General features: G+C 43.2%; 2 protein-coding genes across 6 annotated transcripts in view; one reads left to right on the forward strand and one right to left on the reverse strand.

The window, feature by feature from the left end:
- NUP153 (nucleoporin 153) overlaps positions 1-6,381 on the forward strand; it is an 88,334-nt gene extending 81,953 nt beyond the window's left edge. For all 4 annotated transcript variants that reach the window (XM_047860265.1, XM_047860264.1, XM_047860263.1 and 1 more), the window contains 2 exons: positions 4,606-4,774; positions 4,996-6,381. In XM_047860265.1, the coding sequence (XP_047716221.1) occupies positions 4,606-4,774; positions 4,996-5,080 (254 nt within the window). In that variant the 3' untranslated portion in view covers positions 5,081-6,381. The remainder of the gene's footprint in view (positions 1-4,605; positions 4,775-4,995) is intronic.
- A 2,457-nt stretch (positions 6,382-8,838) lies between these two features.
- FAM8A1 (family with sequence similarity 8 member A1) lies at positions 8,839-21,181 on the reverse strand. 2 transcript variants are annotated; one of them, XM_047859400.1, is made up of 6 exons: positions 20,112-21,181; positions 18,225-19,492; positions 16,804-16,924; positions 15,048-15,171; positions 13,936-14,075; positions 8,839-12,489 (listed from the first exon to the last, which is right to left on the reverse strand). In XM_047859400.1, exons 2-6 carry the CDS (start codon positions 18,940-18,942, stop codon positions 12,345-12,347), a joined length of 1,248 nt encoding a protein of 415 aa, XP_047715356.1. In that variant the 5' UTR covers positions 18,943-19,492; positions 20,112-21,181; the 3' UTR covers positions 8,839-12,344. The 2 variants fall into 2 exon arrangements, with proteins under 2 accessions (XP_047715356.1, XP_047715355.1); XM_047859399.1 differs by lacking the exon at positions 20,112-21,181 and having other exon boundaries at positions 18,225-19,810.
- Positions 21,182-21,414: the final 233 nt, after the last annotated feature.

A 21,414-nucleotide genomic window follows, 5' to 3' on the forward strand; every position in this document is an offset into this window, starting at 1 on the left:
CGATTTATACTTGGCAGAATAGAGAAGTATGTGTTTGGACTTTATAATATAAACAACATTCTCAACTTCATACCGTTAAAAGTAAGCGCTTGAAGGTATTCCTGTATGTGATTAAAATGTAGTCATTTCTTACTCTTTGATGTAGATTGGACATTCATTCAGTCCCATTTCTCCCCATCTGAATTTGGGAGCACTCCAGCCTAGATTCCAGCTATATTTTCTAGTCCTCGTTGTGGGAGGTTATGCCCCCAAGTGCAGTGCTCTCCTGGGACCGGACAGCCCCGTTGTCCCAGGAACTTTCTGTTGGATGACACTTGACTGGCAATATGTAAACAAGTGCATTGTTTTCAATCTGGCTAATCACGTTGTACTATGATGTGTTTCCTCAGAATTGCACGATGTGTCTTTTTCTCACTGTGAAATACAACTTCATGTAGAAAAACCTGAAACATAAATGAACAGTATGATGTTGCAGCAAAACGCTTGTGTAGCCCGCCGCCCAGGAGCCCCTCCGGTCTCCCTTTTTGATCACACGCCTCTTTCCTTGCTCTGATGGGTCCTGGCCTTTATGATCATCACTTTCCTGGGGTTTTTTTTTTTTTTTTTTTTTTTTTTTTTTTTTTTTTTTTTTCAACGTTTATTTATTTTTGGGACAGAGAGAGACAGAGCATGAACGGGGGAGGGGCAGAGAGAGAGGGAGACACAGAATCAGAAACAGGCTCCAGGCTCTGAGCCATCAGCCCAGAGCCCGACGCGGGGCTCGAACTCACGGACCGTGAGATCGTGACCTGGCTGAAGTCGGACGCTTAACCGACTGCGCCACCCAGGCGCCCCTCCTGGGGTTTTTTAAAGTGAACTACTGATACGTAAATCTCTACAAGATACCATTTTGCCTTATTTTTAACTATATATATATATATGGAATCTTACCGTATTCAGTGTTTTGCTTCTTGTGTCTTTTGCTTTATTTGTAAAGCACATCCATGTTATTACATATAGTTTGTTCATTTTCATTGCTGTAGAGTAAATCAGTCTATGAACATACCGCGATTTATCCATGTACCGCTGTTTTTAGCTGTGAGGACATGCCGTTCTGCTCGTGCCTGCCCACGCTGCGGGGTGCACGTGCGTGTTTCTCTAGGGTACGTACAGAGAAAGGGGCCGCTGGATTCCGAGGTGCGTGTGCGTATCTTCTATGTTACAGCATAACACGAGTTTGGCCTGGCAGATTGTTCACATTCACATCCTGCTGTCTTGTATGAGGAGTCTCATGTCTGGATTCTACTTGATTTCATTTTTTGTGAATTGTTTTAATAAGGGTTTTTTTTTTTTTTAATTTTTGTGGCTGTTTTTCATTTCCATTGTTTTGCTTATTTTGTAGGAATTATTAATGTATTCCGGATATTAATACTTGGTCAGTAGTACAGGTAGCGGAACTTCTATGACACGTATTACCCATTTTAATTGGGATTAGTTGATTCTTCTCACTGTGAGGCGTTGGAGAGTTTAACTTTCTTTCACACAGGTGACATTTCCCTCAGCCCTCCTGATGTGGGGACCACTGTGTCCTTGGATCAGTGGCCCGAGTGTGCAGACTGTGTGATATATACTTTGCTATTCTTCTCTCTACAGGGTTTTGTTTTCTACAGCACGAATGATCCCCGTCTGTGTTGATGTCTTTGTACCTGTCAGTAGTTACAACTTTGGCTCTCCTCCTGTTCATCTAGGTCACTTCTCAGTATTTTCAAATACATTGGCTGTGTGCTATTTAGTACCTGAGAGAAACTTATCTGCTCCTCCCACCAGAATCCTCCCACAGAATCTTCTAATCTGCTCCTTTCTAGGCCCACTGTTGAACTGTGGTCTCGGCACCTCTTTTTACCTTTCTCTTGGAGATTCTGGAACCCTTCCTCTCAAAAGAATCTCTTTGCTGGATGATGTCAGTGTTGTCTTATTTGTTTTAATAGAGCAGCTCTTCCAGTGATTTCTGAAGTCCTCAGGGAAGAAAGTTTTGAGACCTTACATTTCTGGAAGTATTTTCATTATGCCCCTGTGTTTGGTAAGATTTCAGTTGAGTACAGATTTAGATTGGACATAATTTCCATAGTTTTGAAGGCATCTCTCCATTATGGACTTTCTGGCTATCTCAGAGTTACTCTTGAATTCTTTCTTCATCTCTGCTCTTTGACCATTTCTTCTTTCTGAAATCTCATTAGAATCTTTTCTTTTGCCTCCAGTGTTCTGACTTATCAAGAAGCTGTTCCGGAGCGCCTGTTTGGCTCAGTCGGTTAAGCGTCCGACTTCAGCTCAGGTCAGGATCTCACGGTTCATGGGTTCGAGCCCCGCGTTGGGCTCTGTGCCGACAGCTTGGAGCCTGGAACCTGCTTCGGATTCTGTGTCTCCCTCTCTCTCTGTTCCTCCCCTGCTCTCACTTGTCTCTCTCTCTCTCAAAAATAAATAAAAGATTTAAAAAAGAAAAAGCCATTCCTTGGCCTGTCCCACTGATTGTGTAAGGAATTTAGTCTGTCCTTTTGTGAACTTTCATTCTTGGGAATTTTCTTGTGCCTCACTCTTCTTTAACCTCTGTTCTTTTTGTCCTTTCTGCGCTTTCTGGGAAGATTTCTTCCATCTATCTTTTATTCCTCCTTCTGTTGAGATTTTACTTCTGCTAGTATTACTTTTTAATTCCAAGTGTTCTTTTTTGTTGTGTGGATGCGTCTTTATATCCTTCCGATTTTGTTCCAAAATTGTTACCTCTTGGTCTCCCAGCAGTCACCATCCCTCTCTCTGCTTCTATGGTTTGGCTGTTTTAGATACCTCATAGAAATGAAATCAGGCAGAACTGGCTTATTTCACTTAGCATAATGTCCTCCAGAGTCCATGTTTTTGCATATTGTAAGATACTCTTTTTTTTTTTTTTTCTTTAAAGGACGAATAACCATTGTATGTAATGTACATTGTTTAACTCTCTATTCATGTATCAGTGGACAGTTAGGGGGGTTCCACATGTTGGCTATTGTAAATAATGCCACAGTGAACCCCTGAGTCCAAGTATCTCTTCAAGATTCTGATTCCAAATCTTTTGGATAAATACCCAGAATGGGATTGCTGGATTATATGGTATTTCTACTTTTAATTTCTTGAGGAACCTCCATATTTTCCACACTGGCCGCATCAGTTAGGGCACCAGGTTCCTTTTCTTCACATGCTCACCAGCTCTTGTTGTCTCTTGTGTTTTTGGTGCCGACAGCCATCCTAACAGGTGTGAGGTGATACCTTACTGTGGTTTTGATTTGCTTTTTCCTGATGATGAGTGATGTTAATGTTTGTTTGCCTGCTGGCTATTTGTGTATCATCTTTAGAGATGTCTGCTCAAGTTTTTGTCTATTTTGTTTTAATGTTTATTTATTTTGAGAGAGCACAAGCAGGGAGGGGGCAGAGAGAGGGAGAGAGAGAGAGAATCCCAAGCAGGTTCCACGCTGTCAGCACAGAGCCTGACATGGGACTCGATCTCACAAAACCCTGAGATCATGACCTGAGCTGAAATCACGAGTCGGATGCTTAACCAACTGAGGCACCCAGGCGCCCCGCTTTTTGTCCATTTTTAAATCAGGTTATTTGTGTTTTTTGACCGTTGAGTTGTAGGTGCTCTTGATATTCTGGATACCTGCTTCTTATCAGATATGTGGTTTGCAAATACCTGTTCCCATTCAACTCAAAATTTAATTAGTGTAGGATACCTAAGTACCACTTGATAATTCTTTGTGTTTGGATAGGCTTGTAGATCTTGAATTTCCTTGTAGGTTTATCTGACTGGCCTGTTTACTTGGGAAGACCTGGATGTTAGTGTCAGCAGGTCTGGAATCCCCAGAGAAGATTATTCAGTCTCCTACCTGGAGGGCACATGTACTCCCCGTGGCCAGGGTTGGTGGGGCGTGGGGCAAGGCCGCAGCTCTCGGCCTTCACCCTGGTTTCTGTAGGGTGTCCTTGCCTTTCTGTGTGATACATCCTGACCCCTGGCCAGAGACCTCTCTAGAGACTTGCCGGGCTGGAGAATGGCCTCTTGTTTGTACCGGGGCGGGACAGATCTGGGCGTCTGCTGCCCACACGGATGATCTCCCGCCTTCCCTGTTGTAGTCCACCCGCAGCCTCCCTTCCTCGGCCGTCTGGCGCCCGGGCCGTGGGTGTGTTTCGTGTCCGAGGAGTTGCTCCCGTGGGCACCTGCCGCTAGCTCAGTGCTTGGCTCCAGTCCGCCTTCTGGCGTCTCCTCCCTCATCTTGCTAAAAACCCCCTTCCTGTTATTTTAGCATCATCTGTGAATTTGTGAAGAAATTGGCGCTAAATGTCGATTCTACTGTCTTTGTCCAGAAGTCTCTTCTACCCTTTCCTCCTTGGTCATAGGGAAGTCGGGTCACTTATCAGGGGGCGTGTGAGTCCATAGCGTGCGTCAGTGGAGAAAACACTTCCTTCTAGTTTTCTTCCTATTAAGCGAATGTAAGTAAGGGAGCTCAACCCCTCCCGCGCTGTGCGTGGCCGGGTCGGAGTCCTTACTAGAACCACTAGCATTTTCACCTTAATGACGTTTTTCTGCTTTAACTGTCGTAGCTTCAGTTTTCCAGTTCGGCAGCAGCACCACGAACTTCAACTTCACGAACAACAACCCGTCGGGAGTGTTCACGTTCGGTGCGAACCCCAGCGCTCCTGCGGCCGCGGCCCAGCCCTCGGGCTCTGGGGGCTTTCCGTTCAGCCATCCCGCGGCGGCCTTCACCGTGGGGTAAGAGGGCCTGGCCCCTTGGGGCTGCGTGCGTGCGTGCTTGCGTATGCGCGCCAGCACGTGTCTGTGCCTGTGCGTGCGTGCGTGTGTGTGACAGCGACATAACAAAGTATGTTTACCAGTGTGTCGTCCCCCCCCCAGTCACTGGGAGCCCTGAGTAGTAGGATTCTGAGGTTTTGTCCGCGCACTTTGTCACATAATGAAGTTTTTGTTTTCCCCAGGTCAAACGGGAAAAATATGTTCTCGTCTTCTGGAACTTCAGTCTCTGGGCGCAAGATAAAGACTGCCGTCAGGCGCAAGAAATAAAGGTCACTTTGGTGTTGTGCGCAACACTTCCACAGCAGCCGGTGCCCTGCTTTCCAGATACTGGATCGTCCTGTGTGCTGGGTTATCTGACGTCAGATCCGCCTCAAGACTTCTTTAATTTGGGGGTTTTCCTCCTTGTTTTCTTTCTTTACAGAAGCCCTGCCCTCACCTCTCCCACTCCCGTTTTAAAACAAATCATAGCTAGATCGGTGACTGATTCTTCAGCGAAACTCTGACCCGGCGCATTGGTCCCTGGCCCGGCGCAGGCTGGCCGGGCCCAGGGAGGGAGCCCGCTCCGCGAATGGCTTTGTAAAGAACCCCTGTGTCTGCACCACCGCGTGCGTTGACACGCGTTTATGGAACGCACTGACGTTGTAATTATATCGGAGGACCCCCGTGTAGATTAGAGAGTGTTGAAGTGAGTGATTTCTCTGCCGAGTTTGTGCTGGTGTATGTGTGGAGTGAGTCGGGTGTCTCGTGCACTAAGATTTTCCGATAGAGGAAGCCTGATGAAAGGATGGTCCGTGCTAAGGACTTACTAGATCTAGTTCATTCTCCATTTAATAATTCTCTGCTATTTCTATATTTTCATTCTCCTGACTCTCACCTGTCTTGCCTTTTTCATTATTTTATTATGAAACTTGTGTAAATACAATTTTGTTTCTGTACTTTTTTGGCATAACATAAATCTGTGAACTTGAAATTTTAATTTTGTGTTAGAAAATTTGTTCTTTGTTTAGTCTCGTCTCAGATTTTATTATGTAAATCCCATTATTCAAAGTTGCCTAAATCCATTTGGAAATCTTTAAAAAAAAATTGGGGATTCTTAAAGTGAATTTATTGGCTTTTCTGATCCAGTTTTGTTTGGACCAAAAACCAGTATTGTACAAAGTATTAAGCATATATTTTTATATTTACTGAAATGGACTGTGGTGACTTTGGATAATAAGGAAAAGTTTAATATTAAAGCCATGTTTATTACAGTATAATTAACATGTTAAACCATGGGATAAATGCCATCAATAAAAAATTATGAAATATTTTTCGTTCTAGTGTTAACTTAAAATGAAGGTACCGGTGTTCACGGAAGGGAACCTTTGTATAAAGGTTCGCCACGGTCAGAGAAATTCCAAAGACTCCATTTAAGTGACTTGGACATCTCCTAAGTGAAGCGGGGAAGTGTCCGAATATAAAACATGTAGAAGGTACCCTGCTTTTTGTCTGGTGCTAGGAATCACGCCTACTTTGCATATAAATTGACATACCTTTTTAAAAGTTGAAAATAAACACACGTGACCATTTCTGTTTGTATTTGTATCTTCCTTGAGAGGTGACCAGACAGCCGTTTATCGATTGAGCTTTTGGAGACACGTGCCCAGAGCAGCCCGCAAAAACTTGAGTGGTTCTGTCGTGTGGAATTCATGTGGATTATGTTAGCAGATTTTTTTTTTTCTTTCTGACTAGGTCTCTTCGGTGGTCTGTCAAAAAGAGCTGCTGGGATACCATTTGCCAATTCAGAACTTGAAAATGTTTACAAGCTTTTTTATGTGTTTCCAATTTTGGCGTAGGATGTTTGTTGTCTTGAAAACCTCTTAGGCCATCGTCAGATACTGGTTTGTGGGTAGACATTTTCTAATTTTCACTTTATTAGTAATACACATTTGACACGGGCCTGTCTGGGGGCAAATGGTGAGGAGTCCTGGAAATCCAGTCTTAATGCTCGGATGTTGATGCCGAACTAAATTGCAGGCTCGTTCATGTTAGCCGTTCTCTAGGCCTGTACGAATGGGGACATTAGGCTTTCTACTGTGGGAAATTCTCATAAGAAATGTGCTAGAAATATTTAGAAGTGACTGAAAATGCTACTTAAGGCGGTTGAAGAAGGAAATCTTCCGGCGCCCAAACTGAAGTCTGTAGAAATGTGTTCGGCGTGTGGCGCTTGTACTTTGCATCTCGGCGCTCGCGAAAGCAGCTCTAGCCTCAAGCCTGTCCCCTGCTCGGCGAGGTCTCCTGCCCGGACCGGCTCCGGGGGCTGTGGGAGCAGCTCGGGCAGGTTTGTGTTACGTGTTCTATACACAAGTGAAAACTGAGGGCGGTTGGTTGGGAGAAGGGGAAATAGCACAGGAAGAAAACCCCCTTCTCTGGCTGGAGGACTCCAGATGCAGGAGGTCCAAGCCTGCCACTTTGGGTGCCGGGTGATTTTCAGTAATTCAGGATTTGGGGCGTTAAGAAACAGTATGATGTATGGAGCGCCTGGGTGGTGCAGTCGGTTGAGCGTCCGACTTCAGCCAGGTCACGATCTCGCGGTCCGGGAGTTCGAGCCCCGCGTCGGGCTCTGGGCTGATGGCTCGGAGCCTGGAGCCTGTTTCCGATTCTGTGTCTCCCTCTCTCTCTGCCCCTCCCCCGTTCATGCTCTGTCTCTCTCTGTCCCAAAAATAAATATTGAAAAAAAAAATATTTAAAAAAAAAAACAGTATGATGTAAACAACTGGGAAATGTCTTCAAGCTAGCCGCCTTTGTTCACATCTGTTATAAATTCTCTCCTGCAATTGTTTATGTAATTAGGATTTTGTTATTTGAAATTGAAGTGTTGGAATAACTATTATTTTTTAATGTTTATTTTTGAGAGCGTGTGTGGGAGGGGGACAGAGGATCTGAAGTGGGCTCTGTGCTGATAGAGCCGACGTAGGGCTCGAACTCACGAACCGTGAAATCATGACCCGAGCCGGAGTCCGTCGCTCAACTGACTGAGCCACCAAGGCGCTCCTGAAGTGTTGGGACGAATTTTAAAAATTTGTAACCAGGCTATAAAGTAGTCTAACACTTTAATTCCAAATGATAAAATCCTAATTATAGGAGGTTTATTTTTAAAATTTATTTTTAACTCTTGTTGACCTACCATACTCGTTTCAGGCGTACAGCAGGAGTCTCTCCTTCGTGCTCCCCACAGTTCAGTGCAGTCACCGTCGGTCACCGTACGTTACTCCAGCAGTACTGACTGTTACGCTGTCCTTTTCATCTCCGTGACTTGTTTCCGGGGCCTGTTTAAAGTGAAACTCCCTGAAAGCTGTACGAAGGTTATGAGCCTGTGTGTTTAATGGAAACTGCACATTTGGTATAGTCAGGTTGAGGAAATGGCCGTGTACTGGGTCTAGTGACACACACCAGCTGAATTTACGAATACCACGGGGCAGCTCGTAAAGCTTGCTTTAAAAGTTCCCTGTAGTTCCACAATGTGTAGTGTGCGCCTGGGCTCAGACCAACACGGTCTACAGAGCTCAGACCAGGCCGTTTTAGCTCCATTTAGGTTTCTCAGCTTTGTTCTTCTTGGGGACCTGTGTTGTATCCTGTCCTCCTCTAGATGTGTTACAACAGGAAATGCTTGTAAGATCAGAACTAGGTTTAAGTTGCCCAGCGCGGTTGTTCACCACCTATGAGACTTTGAACTTCCGGTTCTTTGGGTGTAAAATGCGTTCTTAGTATCTTGTATAATGCGGGATGGTTAACCACTTTAAGGAAAGGACAGGACTGGCTTAACATTAAGCTTAGTCATCTCTGGGGAACTTTTGAGTGACTTTTGCTACAGGACTGTACAACCCCTAAGGGTGGATGGCTTGTTGCTAGATCTGTCTTTCTGAAAGCACTCTAGCTGAGTGCCATTCTCCTGAAGGCAGAGAACGCTGGAAAAGCTGAGCAAGGTCTCCGTGAGCAGGAAATTCTAGAGCAAATCTCAAATTAACAGTCAAAAAACAAAAGCATCGGTGATCAAGTATTTATTGAGACAAAGAATACAAATCGGTGGCATACAAATTATTAAAAATAGAATGCTGAATTTTACTTATAGGCAGGCCATCAGATACTGTTTGTGGGTCAAGTCCTACTATAATGAACTGCAAGAAAATAGACACACAGCTGGAGAGGAGGAACGTCACCCAGGCAAGCACTTGTAAAAGATTCTGGCCTCTGGGATGGAGGCCGGGCAATGGCAAATACGTGAAAGGACACTGGTCAGGTTTTACGAACACTGCTGTTGGCATATTCCTCCAAAGGAACCACAGCTTTGAACAGGGTAAGTGTACAATGAAAACGTCCTACCCCTCCTCTCAGAAAGCCCTCCTCCCAAGTAGCAAGTAAACTCCCTTTTTTGTCTTCCTTTGCTGGAAACACTTATGCATAAGTAAAACACCCAAACAAGTCCCATAAGGGAATAAATCCTTTTAATGCAGCTAAAAACCACTTTTCCTGTCATTTGAAACGATGGACACTAAAGCCTTAATTTTATAATTTAGACAAAGGGGCCCTCAACCATTTTTTTTTAAATCCTAAATATCTGGGTAAAATCGGAAGGTAAATGTTTAAGTCACTTCTGAACCAGTGCTACACAGGTATCAGCTGGGTGATACTTTGAAGGCTTTCTCAACGTTTATTTATTTTTGGGACAGAGAGAGAGCATGAACGGGGGAGGGGCAGAGAGAGAGGGAGCCACAGAATCGGAACCAGGCTCCAGGCTCTGAGCCGTCAGCCCAGAGCCTGACGCGGGGCTCGAACTCCCGGACCGCGAGATCGTGACCTGGCTGAAGTCGGACGCTTAACCGACTGCGCCACCCAGGCGCCCCACTTTGAAGGCTTTCTGTCCAAAAAAGTGTTGGCTTTAGTTTCATGGTCACAGATGAGTCAAAAAGAGCGAGGCTTGTCATCCTCGGGTTTCCTCACTTCGGCCCGCATGAACACTCAAGTCAGACTTCTCTTACGGTGCACTACCACTCTAGCTACTTTTAGTAGGTACTGAGATTTTTCTAGATGCCTGAGTTAACTGCCTATTCTGTGCTTTTCATTAGGGCACTTTCACTGCAATAGTGTTCTTCTACTCTGCTTACTTTTGATTTTTGTTCCCTTATTACTTATCTTGTAAAAGTGATGAATAATGTTTGTAAACATTCTTTGAAAACAACTATCTTTTTGCCTTTTTAGGCTAGAGCTTCGGCATGAGAATTATACTCTGATGCAGAAATTTTCTATAAATGAAATACATCAAATAGAAAAGTGTTTTTGAAAAGATGGGAGGCTTCCCACCCCCCCTCCCCCCCACCACAACCCGAAGAGAAAAGAACTCTCCCTCCTTCCCCATTTTTTGTCATTTTTTCCCAATGATCTGGGCATCAAATATCTTTTCCTAAGTGCATTCAGAAATACAAACAGCCTTGCAATGTGTTGTAAAGGCAAAGCAGGAATACTTTTATTTTATCGGGCTATGTAACTTGAACCCTAAGATGGACCTAAATGAACCTACATAGATATGATTCTGAATAACTCAGATACAGAAAATATGCAATTTTTTAAGAAGTTAAACTGGGTGACGTGACTTGCTTTTGTTTGTATACATTAAAATAGCCTAGACGGTGAACCTTCCAATTTTCTGAGAGGAAATTATAAAGATCTCCAGAGCTACATGGCTGAAGGACATTGCAACTGGATCTCCCCCATCCGTGGCAAAAATAGTGTATCCACCAATGCTAATGTAGTACACTACTGAGCGGTACGTTTGGGTAACACCCTGAAGGGCCGTCAAGCTAAATATCTTCCCAGGGGCAACAAGTGAATGATTTGTCGAGTACCTGGACGCACTTAACGGACAGGCTTTCTGTGGTGTTGAATTTAATGTAAAATTATTTTGAAAAACATGGCTTATGAAATTTTATGATAAAAAGGTATTAATAAGGACACTGCTAAGGTTTCTATAGACATCAAATGTGAATACTTTCAGTTTTAAAGGAAAAACCCACTTTAAAAACTGATACAGTGATAATATACCTTTCATTCGCTATCAAAGACCAAAAAAAAAAGTCAAGATCTTTTAAGCAATCTAATTATGAAGTGTCCAACAGAGGTTAGTGTTTTTTGGGAAAATAGTATCAGGGTTGGAGAAAACGCCTAAGAAATAAAACTTTTTCAGGTATTCTCTCAACACAGCTAACAGGGCCATCTAACAAAACATGCACACATACTTAAAACACTAAGCTTTGCCTCAGTAGAAGAATAAATTAAAATGGCAATACACAAACTGTTACTTAACATTTCCCTCAAGACACCATCCCTGGCAGCCCCAAAGTGAGGTTTTGGCCCAAAGAACTTAGAAAAATGTCTGGAAATACCTGTCCTTGTTTTAGAATAGTTCATAATGGGAAAATCGCTAATATTTAATAGGCTACCTAGTATTTTACCATGAAATACTATGATTATTTAACTCCTTGAGGTTTCAAAAGTCCTAGAACTATATAAAATATAAAAGGAAACTACCTAGTGTGTAAATATCCTTATAGAAACAGAAGTTCTATTAGAACACTGAAAAGCACTAACACTTTCTTCATGCTGCACACATACTGGGAATGTTGTTTTACAGTAAATATGCAACAATTTGACGAATAATTTCCCCCCACATATAGTTTGATTTAGGGCACTAAAAACACTTGCACATGAATTGTAATTTTAATTTATGGTGAAAATTTAGGACCCCCCTCCCCCCACCAAAAGCAATCACTAACTTACCTTTTCTTTAAAAAAATCAGTAATACAGCAATATGACTTAATACTTTTTCATCATCATGCAAAACTTGCCCCAAACACATGTTAGAACAGTAACGATACTTGTAAAGTGGCATCATTCCCACAGTGCATTGCAGTACAGATCTGAGAACGACAGTAAGGGAACCTAGGCCTGCCTCCTTTGCCCCTCTCTCTTGCAGCTGACTCACTTCCTCCCAGAGTGGGAGATAAGCGGGTTATCAAATTTGTGTCCCCACCCCCCTCCCCAAAAGCAAAGACAACAATTGCCCCAAGAAGTGTTGACTAAAATATGAGTTAATGTGTTTACAAAACACAACTGGACTTTTCCATCATTCTGGGATAAACCAAAATTTTTTAAGTTTCATCTGGAGATTTCAGAGCTGAAAATGCTTTCAGCAAATTCTAATGCCTTAGATCTTAAGAAAGTATATAATGTCCATTGTTGATTATAAAATCACTTGCCTTCTTTTCAATCTAAAAATTTTTAACATTTAAATTTAACAGATTTTTCTTCTGGAAAAGTTCTTTGGCAGTCAAGTAATATCAATACTTTCAGAATAGTCACCTGCATCACACTGGAGCGACTGCTTTAATTTCTAAATCATCAATTAGTGTAACCCAGGGATACTGATGGCCTTGATACATAATTTAGTCTTGTCATCATTCCAGAGAGTATGGAATTCAGGGCTCTTTTGGGGCATCATCTGACCCCATTTCTCTTTACCACAATGGTTCCTGCTACAATGTCATAGGCTGTTCGATTATGCTGAAAAAACAGCAGTGTGATGAAAGCAGGGAAAAAAGAAGCAATAGAAAAGTTCTTGATCAAAGCTCGTATAGTGGACCTAAAAAATTAAGGCAAAAAAATCAGACAAATTATATACCAACCACGTGGAGATTAATAGTATCCTATCAAGTTCAAAATACATACTTAAAACATACAAAGTCCTGACAGTTTTTTATCTTTGATATGAGTTACTTTCAAGTAGCATTATACTCTAGTAAGACCATCTGGGCTTGTTCTAAAGACATCATCAACATAAAAAGATTCAGAACTGTCACATGAAAAGCAGTAATAAACAGGTCTTGAAGAAGGTGAACTAAAGGTTACAGTATTTTCTCTGATATTTTGTAGACAAATATCTATTCCCTTTACTTACCTTTTCTACAGTCATTTGTGTTTAGTTCCTTCTAAACTAATATACAAAATGCAGTCCCATTTTCCACCTTCTATGAAGCACTCACATTTTAAATTACTGGGTATTCTTTCTTTGTGGGATGCTGTGATTAAAGAAAGCTTAAAAAAAAAAAAAAAAGCTTTCAACCACAGCTCAGAGTGGAAACTTATCCTACTAGTGCTAGATTTCTGAAAGGCTATAGAAAAAGCACAGTGGCTGAGGGTGTGGGCTCTGAATCCAGACTAAATTGTTTCTATCAGTCACTTGTGTTTCATTTCTGTAAAAAGGGGATAATAGTACCTATGGTACCTGTCTTATTAGTTAACACATATTCAGTGTTTTTAACAATGCCTGTTACAGAAGAGGTGCTCAATAAGCAGCCATTATTGACTCATTAAAAGTAGCAACCAGGATTATAATCACAAAACTGTAAGGAAATTTTGGAGATATTAGCAAAATCAAGGCTTCCAGAGTCTCTCATATTTCTTTATCTAACAACCCAGTTCTGAATCACTTGGGCAGCAATTCCAGCCAGTATCCTGTTTTGCTCAACTGACAGCCCCTTAACTAACTCTATAGAACTTGCGTTAGCACTGTTTGAACCTCCTCACAGAGACAGACACCAACAGCTAGCCGTGAGTACTACCAAGAGTTACACGCTGTCACTTAGAGCAGGAGCTGGACGCACACGTGCATCTCTGTCCAAACTCCTGCTGCCTGTTCAGGACGGGATAGACAGGATTACCGATAGAGGCTAAAGGCGGATCAGTAACTGGCCCGATAACCACAGATTTATTAGAGAATAATCAAACTAGATACAGAGCACTGATACACAGACCACCACCACCCAGACCCTCTCACTATGGTGGCTGATAGTTCATAAAATGACTATCTTGAAATTGTACACTGAAGAGCGGTCTATAATCATATAACAATTGAAAAACTCAAACTTTTCCATTTTAAATCTAACAATGTCTGTTACACGCCATGAAGAAAAATTACCAACTAAAAATGCTAAAAATACTGTATCAAATGGTAGAACTTACGAATATCGGATACTACACTCAAAATTTGTTATTTTCGTAAGTAAATTAAGCTAAGAGAAGAACTTACGTTGTAATGCTAACATTTGAGGAAGGAATCACTAAAACCCGACTCGGTGCAATAAGCACTGATGTATCACACGTCACAACTCGAAGCCCCAGCAGGAACTTCCCGGGGGTGGCTCCGCCTGCTCCCCAAATGCAGATTATCTAAGGAAAGAAGGATAATTTTAATGTACTAGCTCAACGCTACCAGTTTCAAAGGTTAAGTTTTTCTGTCATCTTATTCCTTTAAAACAATTTTCAAGTTGAAAGAATTTCCTAGAATACTCAGAGGTTACCCCTGTAATGCATTTCTACTGGTCTCTCAACCCCTCCATGCCACAAGATGTGTACTGTAAGATTTCTCTGTAGCCCCCCCACCCTTTTTTTTTTTAGCAAGTTGTTTCTATGGAAAAATACATTTCAAGTTCCACAACCAATTTACAAGTATATATTTGGACCACAAGACTGAAATATGTTACAAAGAAATTGTAAAACGTCTCCACTCAGGGAGCTATATTTTTTTATCTTTTTATTTTTTTGATGTTTATTTATTTTTGAGACAGACAAGAGACAGAGCGTGAGCAGGGGAGGGGCAGAGAGACAGGGAGACACAGAATCCAAAGCAGACTCCAGTCTCTGAGCTGTCAGCACAGAGCCCGACGTGGGGCTTGAACTCACAGACTGTGAGATCATGGCCTGAGCCGAGGTCGGACGCTTAACCAACTGAGCCACCCAAGGTGCCCCACGTATTTTTTTTATCTACATTCGAGAACATTTGGAAAACATTTTTAAACAGAGACATTTGACAAAAATATGAATGATTGTAAATTCCCATTTCTTTTTGTATTGGGGTGATAATTTAAATTAGATTTTTAGGGGCACCTGGGTGGCTCAGTTGGTTGGGAGACCGACTTCGGTTCAGGTTATGATCTCGCAGTTTGTGAGTTCGAGCCCCGTGTTGGGCTCTGTGCTGAGCTCGGAGCCTGGAGCCTATTTCGGATTCTGTGTCTCCCCCTCTCTGCCCCTCCCCTGCTCATGCTCGGTGTCTCTCTGTCTCTCAATAATAAATAAATGTTAAAAAAATTAAAAAAAAAAAAAGATTGTTAAATGTTAATATTTGCTGAGTCAGTAGCTTACCTCATAGAAACAAACTAATAATCTGTATATAAGAGCCACAATCATCATTTTCTGCAAGTCTTCCATTGATGTGTCTTCATCTATTTCTTCTATTATATAATGCATAGCAAACTTAGAGATATCCCTGCATAAAATAATAGTTTGGGGTTATAAAGACTTAGTCACCAGCACAACTGCACTGATATTTTTTCCATTAGTGTAAGTCACAAACTTGAACTGAAATTCTAAACTAATCTTAGGTTTCCACCCGTTTAGTTTCACAAAACATTCATTAGTCTGTTCAAATAAACAGCACTATTGTGAGCAGACACTGTACTAGCCCTGGGGACATAATGGTGAGGGAACTCAACTTGGTCTCTGCTTTCAAGGAGACTCTTACCTACTAGACAAAGCAGAACAATTAAGTAGGTAAGAATAAAGTGGGATGAGGGCTATTATGTAGACCCATAGGGCAGTATGGAAACGCATACCAAGAACATTTACCACAGTGAGTGAAGCCTTCCCAGAAATGACATTTGAGCTGAGATCTGGAGGATGAAGAGAAGTTAGCCAGACTAAGAAGAGGGAAGTTTCAGAGAGAGGGACTAGCCAGAGAGAGAGAGCCTTTGAATGAGACTGTGATGGAAGCTGTAAGCACTTGGGTATGGCTCAAATATTAAGTATAAAACAAGTGATTGAAAAATGAGAGCATCTGTTAAGCCACATGAAGACTAGACTTGATCCTGATGGCAGTAAGAAAGGTTTTAAGGTGGAGAGGGGAAGAATCAGAGTTTATGATCTCTTTGGTTTATATCAGAGACTGGATTGAGATAAAACAGGAGTTGGGGGACTAAGGTACCAGTTAGAAGACTTTTGCTATGATCTAGAAAAGCGATGACAATAACTAGACTAGGGAGAAGCAGTGATGATGAAGCACCGTCTGTCAGTCAAGAGGAAATTGTCTGAGTTGAAGGCTCTTCAAGAGCCTGAAAAGAAGGGAGCTGGTACCTGACTGGATGTGTCCCTGGGAGGGACAGGGAGGAATCTCAGTAACACTCAGGTTCCCAGCAAGGGCTCTAAAACATGACCACAAGGGTTTGCATCTTGACACTATCACTTCTTAACTTTGCAATGATAAATCCTGGGCTTAACTTCTTACAAACCCAAACTTCAATATATAAAAACAAGGCTATTAAACTCTACATCTCATAGTGGTTTTAAGATTAAAGAATCCGTATTATTTCTACCTGCTTACTTAGCATGTATAAAGTGCTTAGCAAGTGATAAGTGCTATATGCTCATTAATAGGAGAGGAGGTTACTCAAATAGATGGCCCACTGTGTTCACGTGGGACATGCCTGATAGTATAATATGCAATCCCATTTGGAAATGCCATCTAACTTATAATCGACAGTTGATTTACCAAAAGCTCTTTATGCCTTTGTCTTTACTCTGAACAGGATAGTAAGAGGGAAATTAGTGCCTGGCCCAACAGCTGAATTAAAAAAAGAAAAAAAAAAATCAAAACCTTTACCTAACTTTTAATAGGTGAGAGTCCCAGATCTTTCAGAATTTATTAAATGTTTTTCTCTCTTTTGTAGTTATTTCTTAAAACTACCAAGAAAAAAATACGACAAAGAGATTTCCCTATTAGAGAAACCATGACACTGGCACACAGACTGTCCATTTAGTGACTTGCAGCTGTGAACAGAACCTCAGAAAACAAGATCTCTATGCAGTAGACATTAAAACCTTTCTGCAAATAGCCTTAACTTACTTTATTCCACTGAGGTGCATAATACTTAAGACAATCGTTGCTTTTATAAAGAACAGAATAAAGAAATCCACCATTTCTGCCATAAATCTGTGGGCCAAGGATGGAATAACATACTCTCTGCCTGTAAATTAAAAAAAAAAAAAAAAAAAAAAGTTAGTAAAACTACTTATTTCACATAGGCCTTGGAACCCAAGCAGGTAATAAATCAGAGAACATAAAGTCAAGGTACAACTTGCTAATTAAAACCTTATGACAATTATTGGTATTGCCTACATGAATAGTACATGTTTTTACAGCAACTCTATTCCACTATTTACTGAACAGTTTAAAAGTTTGCTTTCATCCTCTTAATGTTTAAAAAATGATTTCACAGATAAATTTAATTATTTAAGGTACTCAATACATTTCACTAGGGACTCAAATGAGAATCCAGGTGATCACAAGCCTAGGTCACAAAATTAAACTTTTTCTTTTTTTTTTTTTTTTTTTTTTTTTTTAAGTAGGCTTCATACCCAAGGCTGATCCCAAAGAGGGGTTGGGGGTCTTGAACTCAGGCTGAGATCGAGTTGGAAGCTAACTGACTGGGCCACCCAGGCGCCCCCAAATTAAACATTTTTTGTAAAAACCAAGGTTAAGTATAGACGATTACTCGAAAGTAAATACCTGTGTTCCTCATTTTACCCCCTATTCACTTTGTCTTGCTTTCTATGTAATAAATCCAATGATTATCAATCTGACATCTCAAATTCTGAGCGGGATCAAATTCAGAAAAACTAGTTTTTGTCCCTTGTATCTGTGGCTGAATAAAGTAAACAAAAAGTCTAAATAATAAACTAAACCGCGTAACTAATGCAAAACATTCTAATTCCCATAGAGAAGTAAACAGACAATATACAAGATCATTCAGCTAGGTCCCAAAGGTTCATAACTCCACTTATATTTATGTAAATCTTTTATATCCGTCGGCCCCACTGTTCTTCATATAGGTAATATATAATTATATAAATTACACATTATAGAAAAGATTATATATCATATATCCTGTCATGCATAATAAATCCACGTCTGGATTTTTTCCAGCACTACCGGCACCCTCCAACCGCCACCAGCCGTCAAAACGGGTTTGCCATCTGACAATTAAGCTTTGGCTCTCTCCATGTCGTGGAGATCAAGGGCACAGTTTCAGGAGCAAAGACGTCCTTACACGTGGAATAAGGAATCAATTCGGAGAGCCAGGTCTAAAGGAAGAACAAACTGTGCAGCTTCGGGCCACACGTTGGGAATTTGAGGCCTGGGCAGAAGACAGCTGACGAACGTGGAGAAACACCAGTTCCAGATGAAAAACGCGTGCCCTCTCTCCCCACCAGCGAGCTCCCGTAAGACCCCTTCGCTCCGCCCAACCTTCCCGACGCGCTACTCACCTGCTTGCCGCCCGGTCTCGCTCGGGGTTCGCGAAGGAGCGGCCGATCCCACTCTGGTCACTGGGGTTGAGCGGACGGATCCCTGCCCTTGCGGGGCCCGGGGTCCCAGGCCCGCGACGGGAGCAGCGGTGGTGACGCCGGTGGCCACCCCCGGGTCGGGCCCCGCGGCCGCGGCGCTCAGGAAGTAGAAGGGGTTGTAATAGCCCAGCTGGGGGGGCGGCGGCGCCGCGGGCTGGGGGGCGGCGGCGCCTCCGCCCGAGGGGTAGCTCGGCGGGGGCGGCTGGGAGCTGCAGTAGGCGGGGAAGGCGGCCAGGCCGCTGTGCCAGGTGAGGTAGCCGCAGTAGGACTGCCACAGCCACTCGTGCACCTGCCGGGAGTACTCGCGGGCGCTCAGCCGCGCCGGCCTCTCTCGCGGCGCGCCGGCCTCGGGCGCCTCGCGGCCTGCCGGCTCCTGCGGCCCCGCACTGGAGCCGGGGGCCGCCTCCCCGCACTTCCCGGGCTCGCGCGGCGGCTCCGACTCCTCGGCGGCGGCCGCAGCTAGCGCGAGGCCCGGGGCTGGGGGCCGGCCCGGGGCCTGGGGTTCGGCCTGCGGCCCGTCCCGGGGGCGTGGGGCGGCGGCGGCAGGAGGGCCTCTCAGGGAAGGGACGGGCTCGGGGTCCCCTCCGCCGTCGTCCTGCCCGGGAGGGCGGCCTCGGGCTTCCTCCGGCCCCTCTGCCATCGTCGCCTCAGCAGCACCCTCGGCGGTCCTGTCACTGCGCCGTCTCCCTCCCCCACTAGCCCCTCCCCAACGGCCCGGTCGCCACCGCAGCAGCCGCAGGCGTCAACAATTCGCCACCGGAAGCGGAAACCCCGCCTCTCCCCAGCGTCGCCGGCCGCGGGGCGGGGCAGGCGGAGGGGGGGCGGAGCGGAAGAGGGGCTGCGTGCTCCTGGCGGGGGCGGTGGACGTCGGGGGACTCGGACGCCGGGGGCCCTTGGTTCGCCGGTTGTGGGGCTCGCGCTGCCCGCTCCCCCGCCACCTTTCACGTTCTTCACGAAACCTAAGGCCTGTGGCTTCCCCACATCATCCCCTGGGAAGTGGACTCAGGCTGTCCCTGGAGACACTGCTGGTGGAGGAAGAGATTTCCAAGAGCAGTCCCAGCTCCCTATTACCGAACCGCGACAGTTTGGGTCTCCAGGCCCTGGGCTTGTTGCTTATTTCCGCCTGCATTCATTCCAGTGAATTTGTCGCTGGCCATTTGTACTCGAGGGAGTGACAAAAGACATATGCCCTTAAGAGGATAAGAAATTAATAACCAAATTAAACTGAAGATAGTATGGCTCAGCTGCAGAGATTTTCAGTGTATAAAAGAAGGGAGGGGGGATTATGTTGATTTAAGATCTAGACCCTGTCCTTATCCTGGAGCTAATTTGTGTCCGTAAAATCTTACTTCCACTGCTGTAGACTCTAGCAAAGCTGCCTTGTGTTAACCTTGATGCCTGTTCCTTTATTTTCCGCTAAGGCAAGACCCGTTCGTTTCCCAGGGCTTTGGAGCCTTTTCTGAATACCCTGGCCCAGGCATTATTTCCCCTTCCTCTTTCTTTCTTCTCTCTCTCTCTCTCTCTCTCTTTATATATATATATATATATATATATATATATATATATATATATATATATATATATATATATATATATATGTATATATATGTGAATATGGTATTGAATGAGTGTGAAATATTGTCGTGATTGGAGACATGGACTTTGTTTTGAATATCGTTGATTATGTAGCACCTGGTAGAGTGCCACCCACATAGTAAACATTTATGTTAATCAGGACTCTTGGCTGCAGTTGTCAGAAATCCAACTGTAATTGATTTAAGAGAGAAAAAGATAAGTGAATTTACTGACCTAAAAGTTCAGGAGTAGTTTAGGTTTCAAGGTAATTACTTCCGGAGTCACCTCTTTTTCAGTTTCTTTTCTCACTTGCCTTTTGAGGAAAGTAAGAGTGTTTCTGTTTCAGTGACTTAAAAAAGCCTGAATTCTAACTGGCTTGAACTTTTTTTTTTTTTTTGCCTATGCAAATTAACAAATTCAGAGGTTCTACATAAAGTGAAAACGTTCAACCGGACATCTAATAGGCAGCCCACGAGAGAGAACAGAGGCAAAATTAAAATAATGGCCCCCAAATTTTCTAGAATTGAAGACAGATTATTACTCTTTAGATTGAAAAAAAACCCAGTCTTGAGAAAATAACATACACATCATGATGAAGTTAAGCAAAGAGAACATTTTAGCAATCTTAATAGCAATCAAAACTTAAACTACTGACAAAGAAACAACATTGAGACTGGAAGCCAAGTTTTCACAAGTAAAAATCAATGCTGAGGAGAACAGAATATATTCAGTACTGCAGAGAAGCTACTGACAACCTAGAAAGTTACAAGCAAGTAATCACTCAAAAATGAAGACGTGATGTGACACGCCACTGCCACTCCAAGCAGCGTGCTGATTAACCCTAGCCCTTTACCGTCACACCCAGCTAAGGAGTGAAGCCTCAGGAATATAGAAAGAGAAGTATTCATGACTCAAAATGTAAATGGATCCTGGAAATACGGCAGTACGTGACTTCTGAATCTCTGGAACTCCTCACAAAGAAACAGACTAGTTAGTAAAACAAAAAATGTATGAAACATTTACAGCAAAACTAATTGACAGGTAACACCAACCCCAAAATACAAGAGGATGATGTCAAACCACAAATGCAAAACTTGCACAATATCAGTGCAAAAAAAAAAAAAAATCACGTCAAAACTAAAGATGTTAAAATGATATAAGAAACAAAAGAGCAAAATAAATCAGAGAAAGAAGAACTCAGAAATGAAGTAATAGAACTTGGGGAAGAATTAGCAATAAAAGAAAAAAATATTTCTGAAGAGAATACTAAACTAGGAGGAGGGGCACCTGAGTAGCTCAGTCGGTTAAGTGTCTGACTTTGGCTCAAGTCATGATCTCACAGTCTGTGAGTTCGAGCCCCACGTTGGGCTCACTCTTGTCAGCACAGAGCCCACTTCAGATCCTCTGCTCTCCCCCCCCCCCCCCACCCCCCGACCCATTCCTTCCCTGCTCATGTTCTTTCTCTCTCAAAAATAAACATTTAAGGGGCACCTGGGTGGCGCAGTCGGTTAAGCCTCCGACTTCAGCCAGGTCACGA

This window comes from Prionailurus viverrinus, chromosome B2 (genome assembly GCF_022837055.1).
Source record: "Prionailurus viverrinus isolate Anna chromosome B2, UM_Priviv_1.0, whole genome shotgun sequence".
NCBI lineage: Eukaryota > Metazoa > Chordata > Mammalia > Carnivora > Felidae > Prionailurus > Prionailurus viverrinus.

Coding starts and splice junctions, on each gene's coding strand:
- FAM8A1 (XM_047859400.1), bottom strand. CDS start 18,942: ATGGCAGAGGGGCCGGAGGAAGCCCGAGGCCGCCCTCCCGGGCAGGAC. Junction 16,925..18,224: donor CGAGACCGGGCGGCAAGCAG/GTGAGTAGCGCG, acceptor TTTAATTTACAG/GCAGAGAGTATGTTATTCCA. Junction 14,076..15,047: donor TATTAGTTTGTTTCTATGAG/GTAAGCTACTGA, acceptor TTCTTTCCTTAG/ATAATCTGCATTTGGGGAGC.